General features: G+C 43.4%; 2 protein-coding genes across 2 annotated transcripts in view; both read right to left on the reverse strand.

The window, feature by feature from the left end:
• LOC119390338 (splicing factor ESS-2 homolog) overlaps positions 1-15,870 on the reverse strand; it is an 83,931-nt gene that overhangs the window by 56,808 nt on the left and 11,253 nt on the right.
• On the reverse strand, positions 1,557-14,840 carry LOC119390339 (ketosamine-3-kinase-like). Its single transcript, XM_049414745.1, has 8 exons — positions 14,533-14,840; positions 14,092-14,242; positions 13,901-13,984; positions 13,021-13,121; positions 12,792-12,942; positions 7,587-7,782; positions 5,604-5,778; positions 1,557-4,334 (listed from the first exon to the last, which is right to left on the reverse strand). The coding sequence occupies exons 2-8, from the start codon at positions 14,230-14,232 to the stop codon at positions 4,289-4,291; spliced, it is 894 nt and encodes a 297-aa protein (XP_049270702.1). The 5' UTR covers positions 14,233-14,242; positions 14,533-14,840; the 3' UTR covers positions 1,557-4,288.

The raw sequence follows: 15,870 nt of genomic DNA on the forward strand, positions 1-15,870 counted from the left end.
AAAAAAAAGTTTCTGCCTGTCTCATGCTGTGCAGAGCACTTTTCAGCCACTACCTCATGAGAGAATGATGGGCTCAGTGCCCAAAACTTGACGTAGTTGTCATCACTGAGACAAATATGAGAAGCCTTTCGAGCTTTTGTGAAAGTGTTAGTGAATAATTGTTTCTTTAAAGTTGATTTTTTTGTTTGTTATTGAAGTTTGTTTATTGAACTGCCCCATTATTCAAACACATTTTGCAACCCATTCTGTCTAAACAATAATTAGTTGGTGACTGTACTTTAGATAAAAGGTTGACTTTCAGTGTAATGAAATTTTAATAGCATAACGAAGTAAATTGCCAATTTTACTGAGCTCTATCAAGGTTTAAATATTGTCTAGGGACCCCTTTAAGAACTGCAACATCTCTGGGAGCAGCTTAGCTTTTATGCAGTAGGCAAGGTATAACCCTTCATGCAATTTAACAAAGAATACAGAACACAACTACACAATTTTAAAAACCATTGCATCTGGTCTGTTTTCTCAATGTTGTATTGGGTAGCATTATTCGGCAGTGTAGGTGTCTGGGCAATGAGAATTTAAATCATAGCACAGTGAATACTGCCAATTGACAGTGAGAGCAGGATGAATTCAGGTTGTCACTATTGTAAGTCTACAAACGTATGACACCATGCAAGTGTTCACAATACGCGAATGTCCTCTATAAAAATCTCAGTGAAAAAAACTTCTAGGTTTCAGTCATTCGACGGAGGGTGGGATGGAACAAGGGTCAATCTCCTCTCCCCCCGCCCCGCCCGAAAGAAACTGCCGGACTAGCCTTAGGTTCATTCATTCATTCATTCATTCATTCATTCAGTGCTGCTGCAGTGACCATATGTTCAACATTCACACTTCATGCACATTCTCATAAGTAATGATACAGACATCTCACAAGTGCACAGTGACATTTATTTTGCTGAAACATTTATACAAACATACTCTGTCTCAAAGTCATACACTATAATCAGGTACCTGCTAACAACAGTTGTTTTTGTGTACTATAATTGCTTTTTAATTCATTGTACATAGGAGCTAAAGCAAGATGAAAGGCATCAATATCTGTACCCATTACTATAGCCTGACCTTTTTTTCAGTGCCTTAAAGTTTACAGCACTGCGAATCGTGTGAAGTAGATACAGATAATTCACTGCAATTTCAAGTATTGGAGATGCGTGCCTCCCAATGTGACTTCCACAAAAGCTAGCTCGTTTTACCGCTCACTTTGTGTTTTGACATCCAAAAATACATTTTTCGTTGCTGGTTTTATTCACAAGTGCAATGGCCACCAATTCAACAACTGCGAAAAACGATAAAAGCTCCCAAGTACTGTGGTTTTAGCTATGACTAATACTTTTCTTGTACAGAATGGCAGCACATTCAAAAGAGCTTAAGAGTTATCTCGTGTGGTGTTTAACATTCAGCAGACACCAATCTATCAGATTTTGTTCAAAGAAATTCAACACTTGTGTCACGCAAGTTTGTGTTTAGTTGTTGCCATACACTTTTGCTGCTGAAGAATATTAAACCGTGTACAAGTTATAACGACCACCGGGTAATCGGACACAACAATCTTTACAAATATTAGTCGGCGAAATGACTGGTAACAGCTCAACAAACAAAAGCTACAATCACAACTGACAACATCAACTTCAGTGTTAACAGCATGGACAGCTGCTCTGCAACACCAAACTCGAAGGCATCTTAAAGTGGAATGCAGACACACAACCATGCAGATGCACCTCTGTCCGAATCCTCAACTGATCACTCGTTTGAGATCAAAAACATTCCACGACCACACAATGCATGCTGGCTGTACCAACAGCAAGACGAAATTGATACACAGGGCACGGTTCTCATCGCGGTAAGCCCCAAAGTACCACCAACACCCTATGAAGCAACAATAACTTTCTTCTCTAAACACTTGCCTGAGGGAGGGCCAATAGTGTTAGTGTTTATCAAGAGTTCAGGACTAAAATGCACTGAACAACATGCACAAAAGAAAGATGAGGTATGCCGCGCTGATGCGAGAAAAGGTCTGCACATGAAAACTTAATGCTCAGAAGTGATGCCACAAGCGATGAAACTTTCACAACCACTTAGGCACCATACAAACCGGTGTCACGCAGGCACTTTTAATTGTGGTCAGGGGCAATTCGATCGGATTTCTTGATCTCCATCGTCAATGATCGCTTCTATACCGTGCAACGTAATCCATATTGAGTTTGGCACAGACGTCGGCCGAATTGTGATCTTGGAGCAAGATCATGATAGGCAGGTTGCGATCGTCTTATTCCTGATCGGGCCTGATCGCTATTAGAAGTGACCATGTAGCAGCTCCTGATCCAGCTGAGTCTGGATTGGCCTTGATTGCAATCAAAAGTGCTTGTGCGATACGGGTATACTGGTACATATATAGTAAGTTATGAAGTTCATGCATCGCATGATGCCATCTGGCAAAAAGAATGTTCCACATTCAATGCCAATAGCACCGAGCGGTGCTAGTTAACACTCCCAGGGTTACGCATATGCATGAACGCCCAAAAAAGTGGATGAAAGAACGGCCACCGCCGCAGCACAATCGGAAGTGCACAGCACACGTAATGTGGAGGTTGCGGGGTCATATCTCACCGGTGGCAAGTTGTTTCTTCCACTTGCTTTCATCTCCCTTTGTCCCAAAATTACTACACCTGAACGAAAAAAAATGCAATTGTGCTTTAATTGCATAGCTTCATTACCGCTTGCCAGGTTGGGAATGGTCAAGAATGATTGGGAATACATGGTCGGGAATGATTTCCGGCCAGAAAAAAACAGTGTCTTGAAACTGCCGTCTAACGCTCCTTGAGGTGATGCTATCAGTCAATGCTCACTAGCATACACAGCATCTTGGGCGATGTGGTACGTCTAATCGAAAGTTCGAAAGAAATCATAAAAAATTTGTTTCACTGTCGAATTCCCCAAGGGGAATGACAACAGTAGATGCAAGAGCTGTGGTGTATAATCCAATGGCATAATGTGCGATGAACTGATAATCTTTTCTTTTTTTATTCCTACCAACAAGCAGTTACTGTTAGGCAACCCACATTGTTCTTACTGTGCAGCCACTCATAAACATAAATATTACACTAGGCTGCACATCTTAGTGCCTCACTATGAAAGGTGCTATAAAGGGGGTCTCCAGAAAAACAAAGTTATTGAAAAACAAAAGGGACTATGAAACATAGACATACGTGCAATATCTGAGCATTAACAGGCCATTAATAAGCACGAAGGAATTTTGAAATGTGAAAAACAAGTCTGCATGACTCAGTATACCCTCAGTATACACCATTTATGCCACCTTCCTTTTTCTGTGTGTTGCCACCTCCTGCACACACATACAAACTAAATACACATTGAAAGGTAAACATATCAATAATTGTTTCACAGAAATTGGAAACTAAACTACTTTTCCACCTTTTATATTATGTCTTGCGACGGCATGTAAAAGTACGAGGACACTTGCCAACTGTAAGGTTTGGAATAGTTGTGCGAAAAGTAAAGGAGTTTATTAAAATTTTGTGAAAGATTACAGAACATACCATTTTGTTGCTCAAGATGTTGACTGTTTGTTTAAAGAATTCAGGCTTTGTTCTATAGAGACAGTGCACTCGTAGTTGCCAAAAACGGGCATCACTATGCTGTCTCAGAATAACGGGATTAATTGGTGTGGCGATGGTGACAATGGCCAAAAAGCTTAGTAACCAATACACATTGTTTCTACGAAGTGGATGTTGATGCGGGTAGGTCTGAATGACTAAGCAGGTCTGAAAAATCAGCAGCGGTACTTGCAATCTTTTGAAATTTGTATTTTTCACGTGAGCACATACAAAACACTTTTCAATTTTTATAATGTCGTTATGACAATCGTAACCAAGCTCCCTAAAGAGCGCATGTTTTACAAAAAATCTGTATAAGCTGGCAAGCGTGCAAGATTTAAGCTGCGTCATTCCTTCCTTGCTTGGTCCGCATACTCTTTGCTACAGTTTCAGTTTTTTTAGCGTGCCACCCAGAGTCGTTCGTACAGTTGTGGCGCATCCACCGGAAAGACACTGGTATAGCAACATTCAACAAACATTGGCACAACGTAGGCCGACAACAATGCGACAGTCACAACAGCAACAACATCAGCGGCAACAATGACAGCGACGGCGAGAGGCATTGCCTGTGACGCCTTGGCGTAGAGCGCTGCCACGGTCTTATTTCAGGAGGCGCCTCATCGTGGATAAGAAGAGCTGCGGTATCCGCCACCAAAATGGTTCCTGTGGGACATAAATGGTTGCAGATTAACATCACTGCAAGGTTTCAATTATAAAAGTATTTTAATAAGAATAAGAACTGCTTTTTCAAACGGAGTGCAAAGCTATACCATTGACAGCGTGTACAGACGGAATCACACTTGTCTAGAGCGGTGGAGCACGTGGCTGTGGACACTGTTGTCGTCCGCAGCTGCTACCTCACGCTAGCTACAAGCTTCTGTCCATGCTTGAATTATAGCACAAGTACCTAGCATGCAGTGTGACTATGGTAGGGGTCATTAAGGGGTCGGTCTTTGCACATTTCTGCAGAAAACGGCAGCTGAAGCAGCCGGCTGGGCGCTCTAGGACAAGTGTGATTCTGCCTGTACAATCTTGGAGACCAGCTGTAGTAAAACTTTCTTTTCTGTTTGTCTGATATCTTGCCTGAAGATGTCTTAGAACAGCATTCTTGTGATGAATATACTGTGCAGTACCACACAACTTTGATCGAACACTGGAACAGTTTTCTCAAAGGCTCACGAACTAGGGATGTTGTCTTTCAGTCAATCAAAATTGCTACTGTGAAACATAATTAATTACAAAGAACGTTATAATGGACAGGACCCTAGAACTCTTGTTAGGGTTGTGAGAAGGGTTCGTAGGATTAAGATAAAGCATTAGGATGCTACGACTACTAAAGACCACACACATAGCTCAGGGATAATCAATAGAAGCAAACCATTTTGTTGACTAGTCCCCAACACAGTTTCGCACCTGTCTGTCAATTCACGAAAGCTTCACTTTACGTATGTTCGAAAATGACTCCACTGCTTTTTTTTTTTTTTTCATTCTACACTTGTGGTAACACTTAGAGGTTGATACCTGACAAAAGTGTCTTAGAGGGACATGTGTGGCGACAGGAGACGCTGATTACATCATTGATGCTGCCCTCGTCACTGATGCGGCATATGCGAAAAACAAAGATAAACTACAGGTGGGAGCAAGCTATCTTTATACAAGACTACATGTGCTGCAAGCAGCACAACATCAGCGGGATAATTAATGCTTTCATTATAGTGATTAATCGAACCCGCAACTTCGTGCTTGGCAGCAGAATTCCACGGCCACTTTGGGTGTGCACCGACCAATCTCAGGTGGTCTAACAAAACTTGAAGCCTTCCGGAAACCAAGGGCAGCAGTCTAAAACCAATCAATACTGGGACCCCTGTTCGACAAGTCTCCTCCCCTTCTGTATGCCTTGCTGACGTTAACACATGACACGTCGTCACCTACCAGTGGTTGAGGTAGTGGAAGAGGTGGTAGAAGTCGAGCCTCTTCTCAAAGCCCGCCGCCTTGGGTATAACCTTGAAGTACGCCGAGTAGAATTTGCCATCGAAGCCCCCGAACAGTTTCGCTATGGACAGCTCAAACTCTGCGTGCCCGTAATACGATGCTGGATCAAATATAACTGCAAAGAAATAAAAGGAACACTTATTTTAGCTTGCTTAAGCATGGTGAATGTAGTGATACAATGAATGAAGCAAGCTGTGGACAAGATCAGTGATATCTACAGGTTGTTACGTCACTAAAAGCACAATGAATCTAACCAATCGTTATGATGCAACAGCGGCACCTCACATAAATTTTTTTGAAAGGTGAATGAAACAAGCACAATCGGTCTTCCTCGAGCACACACTCACTTGCACACACATACACGCACACACGCAGACAAATAAAGAGAACCTAAATAATTTCTTTCAGCGATTCGCACACAGGCCTTGACAAATTCGGTCAGACAGTTCAAACAAAATATAGTGCAAGTACTCAAGTGTCCTACAAGATAAGCTATTTTTTACATACAGCTACTGGCTGGCTTTTGACTACCTTGTTTACTTTCATGTGAAGCAAGCTAGAAACAATGCAAGTACAAAGCTAAATGTAAGCCACACAACACGCACAATTTCTACATGCCTTATGCTGGATTATATCCTGCCACAGCTACATGACTGCTTAAATAAGTCATGATTGCCAGGTCACATAGAAGTCCATATTCTGTTGCACAGATAGAGCTAATGCTGAGGTGTGGTGGGGAACTTTATTTGTGTTCCAATCATTGAATGACCTAGCTTTCTGGCTTGAAGTAAACTGCTTCCAATATACAAGTTAACAATGAAGTGATTCGTGCATGGATAAACAAAGCTGAACAGCATTACGCATATTCGATAACCTTTGAGTAAGATAATACAGTTGTAAAACAAGTCTACACACATCCTTCCAAGAGAGTTTACAAAAAACATGTTTTAAAATGTTAATAAGAAAGATAATTAAGAGCGTCACTTTGGGTCCCCTTTCCCTCCTCATACACATTGTCAAAGAGACCTAGAGATGAGGCAAGAGCGTGACAGATCTAATGCAGTTAAAGGGACACAAAAGAGAAATATGATTTTTGCTATTTGACTATTCGTAAATTACCCTCTTTCAATACTAAAAGCACAACTCTAGCCACGAGAAGGCACTTGGTAAGGGAGAAAATGCAAAAAAAGAAAATGCAGGTGGCGATGCCACCTAAAAATGAACTGCACTAAGGTGCGTATTTGGGCCGGTTGGTACATGTTCAACGATATGAGAAACACGGGACAGTGAATGAGACACGCTTGATCCGTCTCATTCACTGTCCCGTGTTTCGCGCTGTTTCTCGTATCACCACCTAAACGTTCCCACATCAACTCGCTGCGATGGCATAGATCCTGACGGTGTCTGCTGTGGCCTACACGATTCTTAATTGATAAGAATGAAGTACATTGTACTCTAAGGGGGCCAGAGACTCAATGCATATGAAGTTAAGAAAATATTGTTGAGAAAATGGGACCAAAATATCAAAAAGCACTCTGAATTCCACGATGTCACACAGATATTCACATGCAGTGATATTGGCATGAAATTTAGAGATGAAACATTGACCTTAATTTCTTTTCTATTAATTAGTCTATTAACAAAGGTAGAATTTTCAAAGAATAATTTATCAGTTTAAACCGATTCAATTATCGCACTTTAGTGTCCCTTTTAACAGGGCCGTAACTAAGGGGGGGGGGGGTTGAGGGAGTTCTGACACCCCCGAAATTTTTTCATGCTTTAACTTTTCGGACGGCACTAAAATACTTTCACACCTTCACAGTGACCACTAGTTGCCGAAGTTAGTCGTTCTACACACAAACACCCCTTGAAAAAAAATTCCTGGGTACGGCCCTGCCTTTAACTAGCATAACAGCGACTTACTCGGACCGTCCTCGTATTCGGCCACATTGCCGCCCCAGAGGTCGCCGTGAATGAGGGCAGGCTCAATTTCCAGGCCCTCAAAGAATGACGGCACTTTGTGAACCAGCATAGACCACAGTTCCGGTGCCTCGCGGTCGTGGTACTTCTCCTGAGCCATTCGCACCTGGGCATCAATGCGCTGCCGGCAAAAGAATTCCTGCATAGGACCAACACGGGGAAGTGACCATATTATCTGTGCAACACTCAGCAGAAGCGTGTGGCTCAAGGGCCATGTTTTAGAGAACCTTTCCTTAACCCTGGCGTGATCGTGAACTGACGGCGGGAGCCAAGGGGCTACTATGAGAGGAGCACCATCGCCCCCTTCCGGGCAACCCCTTCTTTCCCGCCGCTCCTTGCGCCAATCCTCGCGTCCCTGCTCGCGGGAAAGGGAACTTTCCCCTGTGAGGGAAACAATCCTCGTGGTGGGGAGGGAGACGGGAGGTGGATAAAAAACAGCCGACCAGGCAGAGAGACGGTCTCTTGCTCTACTGACCTGCCGGAAACCACTTCACCGCCCCAAGACCCGCGAGCCGCCGACCAAAGGTGTAAGCGCTACCCTTTGTTTCCTACTAGAGCGGACTATCCCTCTACGCGACATTTACACGTTATTGCTAGAATAGCAATAAAGTGTTGTTTGTTGTTCTAGCCTGTTGCCTTATTCGCCCGAACCCGTCGTAGCTGCGATGACTCGCACTATGGGAAGGGGACGTTGACACGTGCACGGTACGACTATTTGCGGCTGGGACCGGAGCTAGGCTTCTGCACCAGCCGTGCATAGAGCGGACCCTCCTCAGCGGGTATGTGCCACACGTGACTGAAGGAAAGGGTTTCATGACCTACGCGACAGGTATTTTGCGTTATTCATATCATGACCATTGAATCGTGTTCGTCATACACTTATCCTATGCTTTGCAAATTTTGGTATATTACAACCTATGGAGATGACCAGGAGAGCGCCCAGACGTAGGTGAGCGGGCGGGCGGGCGGACGGACGGACGGACGGACAGACAGACAGACAGATAGATAGATAGAAACGCCCAAAGTGCCTGCAGTTCGCTAAAAAATGCTTCGCATTTAATACATTTGCATCATTATACGAGGTAATTCTTTTAGAACTGACCTATTTCACTGGGGTGTAGTTTTGTTTCAAATTATCCGATTTTAATGCGGTTTGTGGCAAAAGATTAAGGAAAGATGAAAATTTAATGGCACATCCAGTCTTTCGATGTGCAAGAAAAAGAATAAATAAGAAATAACGAAAACCGCAACATTCTGCGAAATTCGATACCGGAAACTTCGGAGGTCACCAGAGCTATCGTTTCCAGATTTCTTGTTAGGGGGTTTCTGAAGGGTCACATCTATCCCAATAAACCACGGACACTGGATGAATTAAAGGCCAATGTTTATAGGGAAAATGCGAACATCACTGCTGACACATGCGGAGTCTTGCCGCAAACATGGAGCAACGAGTTCGGTTATGCCTACGCAAGGAGGGTGGTCACCTTCAACACTTGCTGCAGGGTAAGTGATTATAAACATTTGTAAGCTTTATAACTTTTATTACCCTCACAAACATTCACTAGTCATGTTTGGTATGCCGCATGGCAATCAGAGTTTTTAACAACATTTGCAAGCCATCCCTCCTTGTGTAGCATTTCGCGGTTTTAGAAATTTCTTATTTATTCTTTCTTTTTCAGCGTAGTGCATTAAAACGCGGGATGGGAAATGAAATTTTCATCCTTTCTGAATGTTTTGCTGCAAACCGCATTAAAAGCGGATATTTTGTGACAAAACTACAGCCAAATAAAATAAGTCAGTTCCAGACTAATCACGCTATTAGAACGGTAAGGAACTGCGCGATTGACGAAACACAAGAAGAAGTAGTACACAGGACACAGGCAAGTCCTGTGTACTACTTCTTCTTGTGTTCCGTCAATCGTGCAGTTCCTTACCGTTCTAATGTCATACCAACTAGCCCCTTAATGCACTTTACTTAATCACGCTATACATTATACGTAACATAGACGTGCGTTAACTTTCATGCTTAACACGCATAATATGCAAACCTTGGTCAATAGGTTCTGACTCTTCTATTTTCATTCACTAAGCAACAGATTTGCACATAACTGACTAAATGTCATTATGACCAAGTGACTAAATGTAATTTAAATGATTACTTGTAATTTATTACAATTTATGATATTGTTGTATGATATTGGGTAGACGCGGGACTAGCACCGCGACACCGTTTCGTGCAATAAACGTTTATTCCTCCTCCTCCTTCTTATGCAGTAGCAGTCACTGTAATTTAACTACTTTTTTTCTGCAATGAATTACATGTAACCAGTTACTTTATTTGCAAGGCTAGCTGTAACAGGAGATGCAACACTCATCATTTGTATTCGCTGCAAACTATATTAGCTTGCTCCCAGTCGTGGAATGCAGTAGCCTCACGTATGCACATGTTTTGACAAACAAACCTCAGCAGTCTACATTTGTTTCCACATTCTAATGGCAAGTGGCAAGACCAGTATTGTCATTATCACGTTCAATATCTTGACAGGGTATCACTTTTCTGTGGTCATACGACAGCTCATGGCATTTGTTCTATAAATGAGCCACATGCGCCTAGGTGTTTGCGACGCTAATAAAAGTACATTGCATGATTGATGGACGTGGTGCAGAGACCACATACATGCAAAACTACTTAAACATGCCCACACTGTTGATGAGAAACCACTATGAGGCATTACTGCAAGATTTTTCTACATATGAGCCATTCCATATGAGGCAAGATCATGTCAAAAATGACCTTTCTATTTTGAGCAGGCAAAGAATTGCCCAACACAAAATTTGAAGGAAAAGCTATTGATTATGTTTTAGTAATTCACCTGTTACTCTTACGAGACAGTAATTAGTAACTGCAATCAATTAAGTTTTTGACAGCAGTAACTGTAATTGGTAACTTTTTTTTTCCTGTAACACATGTAGGACTAGTATGCTAAGCTTCCAGCACTCCAGGCTGTACGTGATCTCCAGCCCTACAAAAGGAGCACATGTACAGAATGGTCCAAATACACCTCAATTATGCGTGCAGTTGCTGTCGGTGCTTCGGTTTTTCTTATTTGGGAAGCGTGCCCGGTGATGCAAACAAGGACAATCATATATATAGTCACTTTACTCAGACAACACATTATCTCTCAATTTTAATATTAGCAGCATACATGTCAACTATGTATGCACTATTCAATAGTATTCTGCAGTGCTGAAAACACCATGCACGTTACAGATGAAATACTTTCATACTGCTAGTATATGCTTGGTTACTCAATCTAGCTTCAACACCACATCTTGCATAATCTTAACACTTTTCTCAGATCACACGTACATTAAGGAATGGTTTGATAAGGCGTATCATATCATCTGTTAGCCGCAGTAGCTGTGCTCATTCTAAGAGATGTACTGATACATGTAGTCAAACCTTGGTAAGCACTATAATGAACAGGAATATAATGAATAACTGGATATATAACATGACGTAAATCTAATTCTCTGTAACAAATAATCAGCATGTAACAAATGTATATGCTTATAATGAATATATAATTATAACAAAGGTATTTTTGTGTGATATGGGACTTCATTATACTAAAAATCAAATGTAAGGCAATGTACAGCTATGGACACATGAAACCATGACACTGACAGAGGTATGTAGAATTAGATTTTTATGGCTTTCACGCACAATGAAAATTAAAAAATAGAGAATACAAGCTACTAGAAGTAATTTTGGCACTGTTTTCTTTTCTTTTTTTCAAAATTTTCTAACAGTTGGAAGCTAGGCCCTACTCAGCATCATTCTATTGAGTATGAACTCCCCACCTTTTGCGAATAATTGAACAAAGATGCTCAAGCAACAACAAAAGAAAGCAGGGTATTAAAAGGTACAGATCAATGCTAGATTCCAAATTCAGTATCCCGAGATAAAAGTGCCAGGTTCTTATTAGACAAATAAATAAAAATAAAAGCCATGGAGCTGTATATACTATCACGACGCTGTTCTATAGTGATGCGCTGTAGAGTTGAATTATAAAACTGGTTTATTAAAACTAACGCTACATGACTGGGCGACGCCCTATATGCGTCGTACCGCGATGCGAGTCGAGCGTCCAATGCCCCCAGGTAGATCACGCGCCTCCCGGATGCTTGAAGCCCGCGTGCCACCTGAGACCTGAGCCGCGTCGCTCTCTCCACATACCGTACCGTCCGGCGCATAGCAACCGTAGGGCATCTTCGAGGCCGTTTGCTGTTTCGGTTGAGCGTCAGAGATGGCGCTTGATGACTCCCGACACTAGCCCGACACTACAGACACCACTAGCATGAATAAGTAATGTGGTATCTCCACCTGTTCTTAAAACTTTACCCCTTTGCAACAACACAATGCAGCCAATCACGATTCCCTGTGCTTGGATAACACTTATGTTTTAGGTTTTCTTTTTATCAGAATGTATGCCATGTTCAACTATTATTATGTATTTATTTAATTATTTACACTTTACCTACATTGCCACAAGGCATTGCATGGGGGGGGATACTGATTACAACATAACACAAATAGCAATAGGTTGTATTGATATTCGCTACAGAAGGACAAATAACAATGCATTGTCCTTCTTATGTACATATATCTCTTGATTTGTGCCCACAATGTATAACAGACCCCACCAAGCAATCTATGGACGCAGCGAGCCATGGAAAGAAAAATTATAGGTGCAACATTAAGGTACAAGAAGCGAGCAAAGTTGGTCAGGAAACAAGTGTCTGTTAATGCCATCTCAGTTGAAATCAAGAAGAATAAATGAGTAGGGCATGTAGCGACAAGCCAAGACAACCGGTGGTCATGAGGAGTATTAACAGACTGGGTTCTAAGAGAAGGCAAGCGCAGCACGAGGAAAACAGAAAGTTTGGTGAGCAGGTAGCATTGAGAAGTTTGCAAGGATAACGTGGCTGCATCTATTGCAGGACCGTGTCAATTGGAGAAACATGGGACAGGCTTTTGCCCTGCGGTCGGCATAGTCAGGCCTATGATGATAGCCAAATAGTCCAAGAAGATGCTATTCAATGTTCAAACATAATATCAAGGATATTCTGCAGTACGTAGCTCACCACCCAGTCATCGTGCCAGCTATTATCCAACGGCAGGTACCCACAGCAGGTGGTGACATCAAAGCCAAACTGGTCCACGTAGCCAGACTCGTTCCGGGCGCCGTGCACCGAGCTTCCCTCGTCCCGTTTGCGGCTGTTGTGCAAATGCATGCTGCAAGATAGGGTTTGACAGGTGACAGCGCATCAATTAGTCACGCGTCGCCACACACCGGGCCTTGTGGTTGGGCACCTTGCCAGCTGCTTGCCCAGGAGCTCCGAGTGGCGGTTCAATTGGCGCATCCGCACGCTCTCCATAACCAGGGCCGCACCGCCGGAAGGGTTGTCAACCACCTACGCAAGGGGCATTTATCAGAGGACTGGAGGCCCCGACAATTAAGCTGCAGTTAGTCAGGCATCCTCCTTTTTTTTTCTCAACTAGACTTGGTATAGGTCGCGCAAATGCTGCTGGCACCCAAAAATTGGAGCCAATTAACAGAGTGACACGGAGGTGTCAGTCAATGGCCTCGCTGTCGTAAAGTGTTGAAAAGGGGTGTGTGAAACTTGGCAAAGGAACAAGAGGAGAGGAAGGCCCAATCTGCATTGTTGTAGTTTAGTTGTTTTGGAATAACAGCGATGGTGTTGTTTTTTTACACATTAGGGAGAGAGAACATAAAAATTCTGATGTCTTTATAGTGAAAAATAATTACTGTGCTGCTTACGTCGTTAAGTAATGCATGCACTGCCTCAATGATGGGGAAACTCAGAAGTGCTTTAAGAAAACTAACTTTCTGTTTAGGTCGACATGTCTACATGCGCAGTCAGAATATGGTCTTCTTTTAGCGACAGTTTCTTTAGCAACAAATAGCATATGCATTGAAAAAAATATCCTTAATTTGTGCGTCGATTTATGCGAAAGCCGTTAAAACCTACGAATGTCACCTTGACTTTAGCTAAAAAGACAGCGCACAGAATGGACTCTTGCCGAGTAAAACAACGCGCATTGAGTTAGATCCATACAAGTGCTGATTAAATGTTAGGTTCGTGCTAATCGCACAAAAGCTTTTGTAGTATGCCTGACATTGCAATAGAAACCTTAGAAGTCTCAGAAAAGAAATATATAATATACTTACGACATACGGCTTCGGGACTTTCACGGTCTCCGTCTCTAGTATAGCCTTCAAGGCTGCGAACTCGCCATCGAACATCGTACGTGCCTGCACAAAGAAGCGTACTGCGTGTAGTTAATTACTTCACGCATCGCCGGACGCGTTTCCATCGAATCAAGTCTTCTCGCTCAAGACAAACGAAACGCGCAACTCACCTGCGGCTTGGAGTTTCTCTTAATAAACACTTCGCCATCGTCGGTTTCGTACGCCTCGCCTTCGTTGATGCAGCCGCTGCCTCCGCGGCCGGTAGCGCGGAGTTTCTTCGTTTTCAACGCTTCTTTGATCCTCGCCTCCATCGTAGCCGGCCTAGAACGACACGAATGGACGACATGGGCTAGGCGAGCCGCACTAAATATAGCGCGCGAACAACAAGTCTCTCTCCCGTGCAATCTCGCGCATCGTGTCGCCGAATCCGAAAGCGAACGGGCACTACTGTAGAGATGTCAACAACCGCGACCGAGCGATAAAGCGTGGGCGCGTGCAACCGCGAAAAAGCCAGCGTCTCGCGCAACTGTGTACACGAGATCAACACCCTGTAGCGAAGCTGCAGTGTGACAGGTGAACAATTAAATGAGAGCTCAGCTAATTCACGTTACCTCGGATGTCGTCGGCTGCTTCGGTGGTTTTATCTGAAGACCGCGGAGACGAGCAGAGCCCCTGCCGCTCAGTTAAGTGGCTTCCCGGCAAGTCACTGCTGCACGAAGTACTGCGGACAGCAGCCGACTCTCCGTAGTAGCTGGCGCGGTGATCCAATTATCGAGGAGCGCTTAGACAACATATCAAAACGACCACAACCATGCACAGTTACCCGACGCGTCGTTGGCGTCACCGCGTCGCGATCCCTTCGTAGTGGTGTTGTCCGTGTTGTGGTGTGTCCATCCGCCGCATACCACCGCGTCGCAGGGGTGATGTGCGGTGCGGTGTGCGCGCGGGCGACGGCCGGCGTTCCGTTTCGGGAGCCCGCGGTGCGTAGGTCACGAAAATAAACCGGCGTGAAATGCGGGGAAACAACGGCACGCCGTTCACGTCCTGCTGGATGCACCAGACTGAAGCACGGGAATCGTTCGCGGTCGACGCCGCGTCTTACATCAGACGGGGCTAAGTTTATAATGAAAAAGACGGAAAGCTCGGCGTCGTGCAGGGCGTGTAGAGGAGCGCTAACTAGCAATGGATGATACGCTAGAAGAGGCAGAGAAGTTAAATTCAGAGGCGCCGGCAATAAAATGAGGGCCTGCCGATCACCCAACTATTTCTAGTGCAACAGTTAAGCACTTCGAATCCCCACCAACGCCCTTTTTTAATGTGATAGAATGTAGGACCATCCTGCACTCCTATCTAAAATTGAGAATCAAGGTGATCACTGCCCCCCACCACCCCTAAAAAAAAAAAAAGTCCTTGTAGTTCTCGGCACTTGCACTAATGCATGGGCACTGAACAGTGCCCATGGCACGCGAGCAGAAAATAAGGCCCCCCATTCCCAAGATGCTACTATATGCAGGGTATCTTATATAATTGTGCAACTAATTCCACAGATGAAAGCAAAAAGGCACTTGCAAATTTCCAGTTCTTTTGGGCCACAGTTAAATTGCAGTTAGATGCAAGAGACATGTATTCCATTCTTCACCTTCCCGTTCTCATAAAAAAACGAGGTTATGCAGGAAAATTGCAACGATAAATAAAAAGAAAGTTCAAGGACTCTGCATTATTTGTATCCATACAGATGTAATATAAACGGGAAATAAAAATGCACCAGAATTTCATTACTACGTACAAAGTTATCCCTGAAATGTTGGCACCTTCTGGTCCATAAAATTTCCGTTTAGTAAGGTCCGCAAGAAGGAAGTGCATTTTATCTGCTGTGCTTGCTCTTTTTACTTTTTATATAGCAGTCAAATCTTTAATGCTTGAAGCTTTGTTACTCCTGAGCATGTCCA

The sequence above is a fragment of the Rhipicephalus sanguineus genome, chromosome 4 (assembly GCF_013339695.2).
Source record: "Rhipicephalus sanguineus isolate Rsan-2018 chromosome 4, BIME_Rsan_1.4, whole genome shotgun sequence".
NCBI classification, from domain to species: domain Eukaryota; kingdom Metazoa; phylum Arthropoda; class Arachnida; order Ixodida; family Ixodidae; genus Rhipicephalus; species Rhipicephalus sanguineus.

Coding starts and splice junctions, on each gene's coding strand:
- LOC119390339 (XM_049414745.1), bottom strand. CDS start 14,232: ATGGAGGCGAGGATCAAAGAAGCGTTGAAAACGAAGAAACTCCGCGCT. Junction 13,122..13,900: donor AAGTCCCGAAGCCGTATGTC/GTAAGTATATTA, acceptor CCCCTTGCGTAG/GTGGTTGACAACCCTTCCGG. Junction 4,335..5,603: donor TTCCACTACCTCAACCACTG/GTAGGTGACGAC, acceptor TATGTCCCACAG/GAACCATTTTGGTGGCGGAT.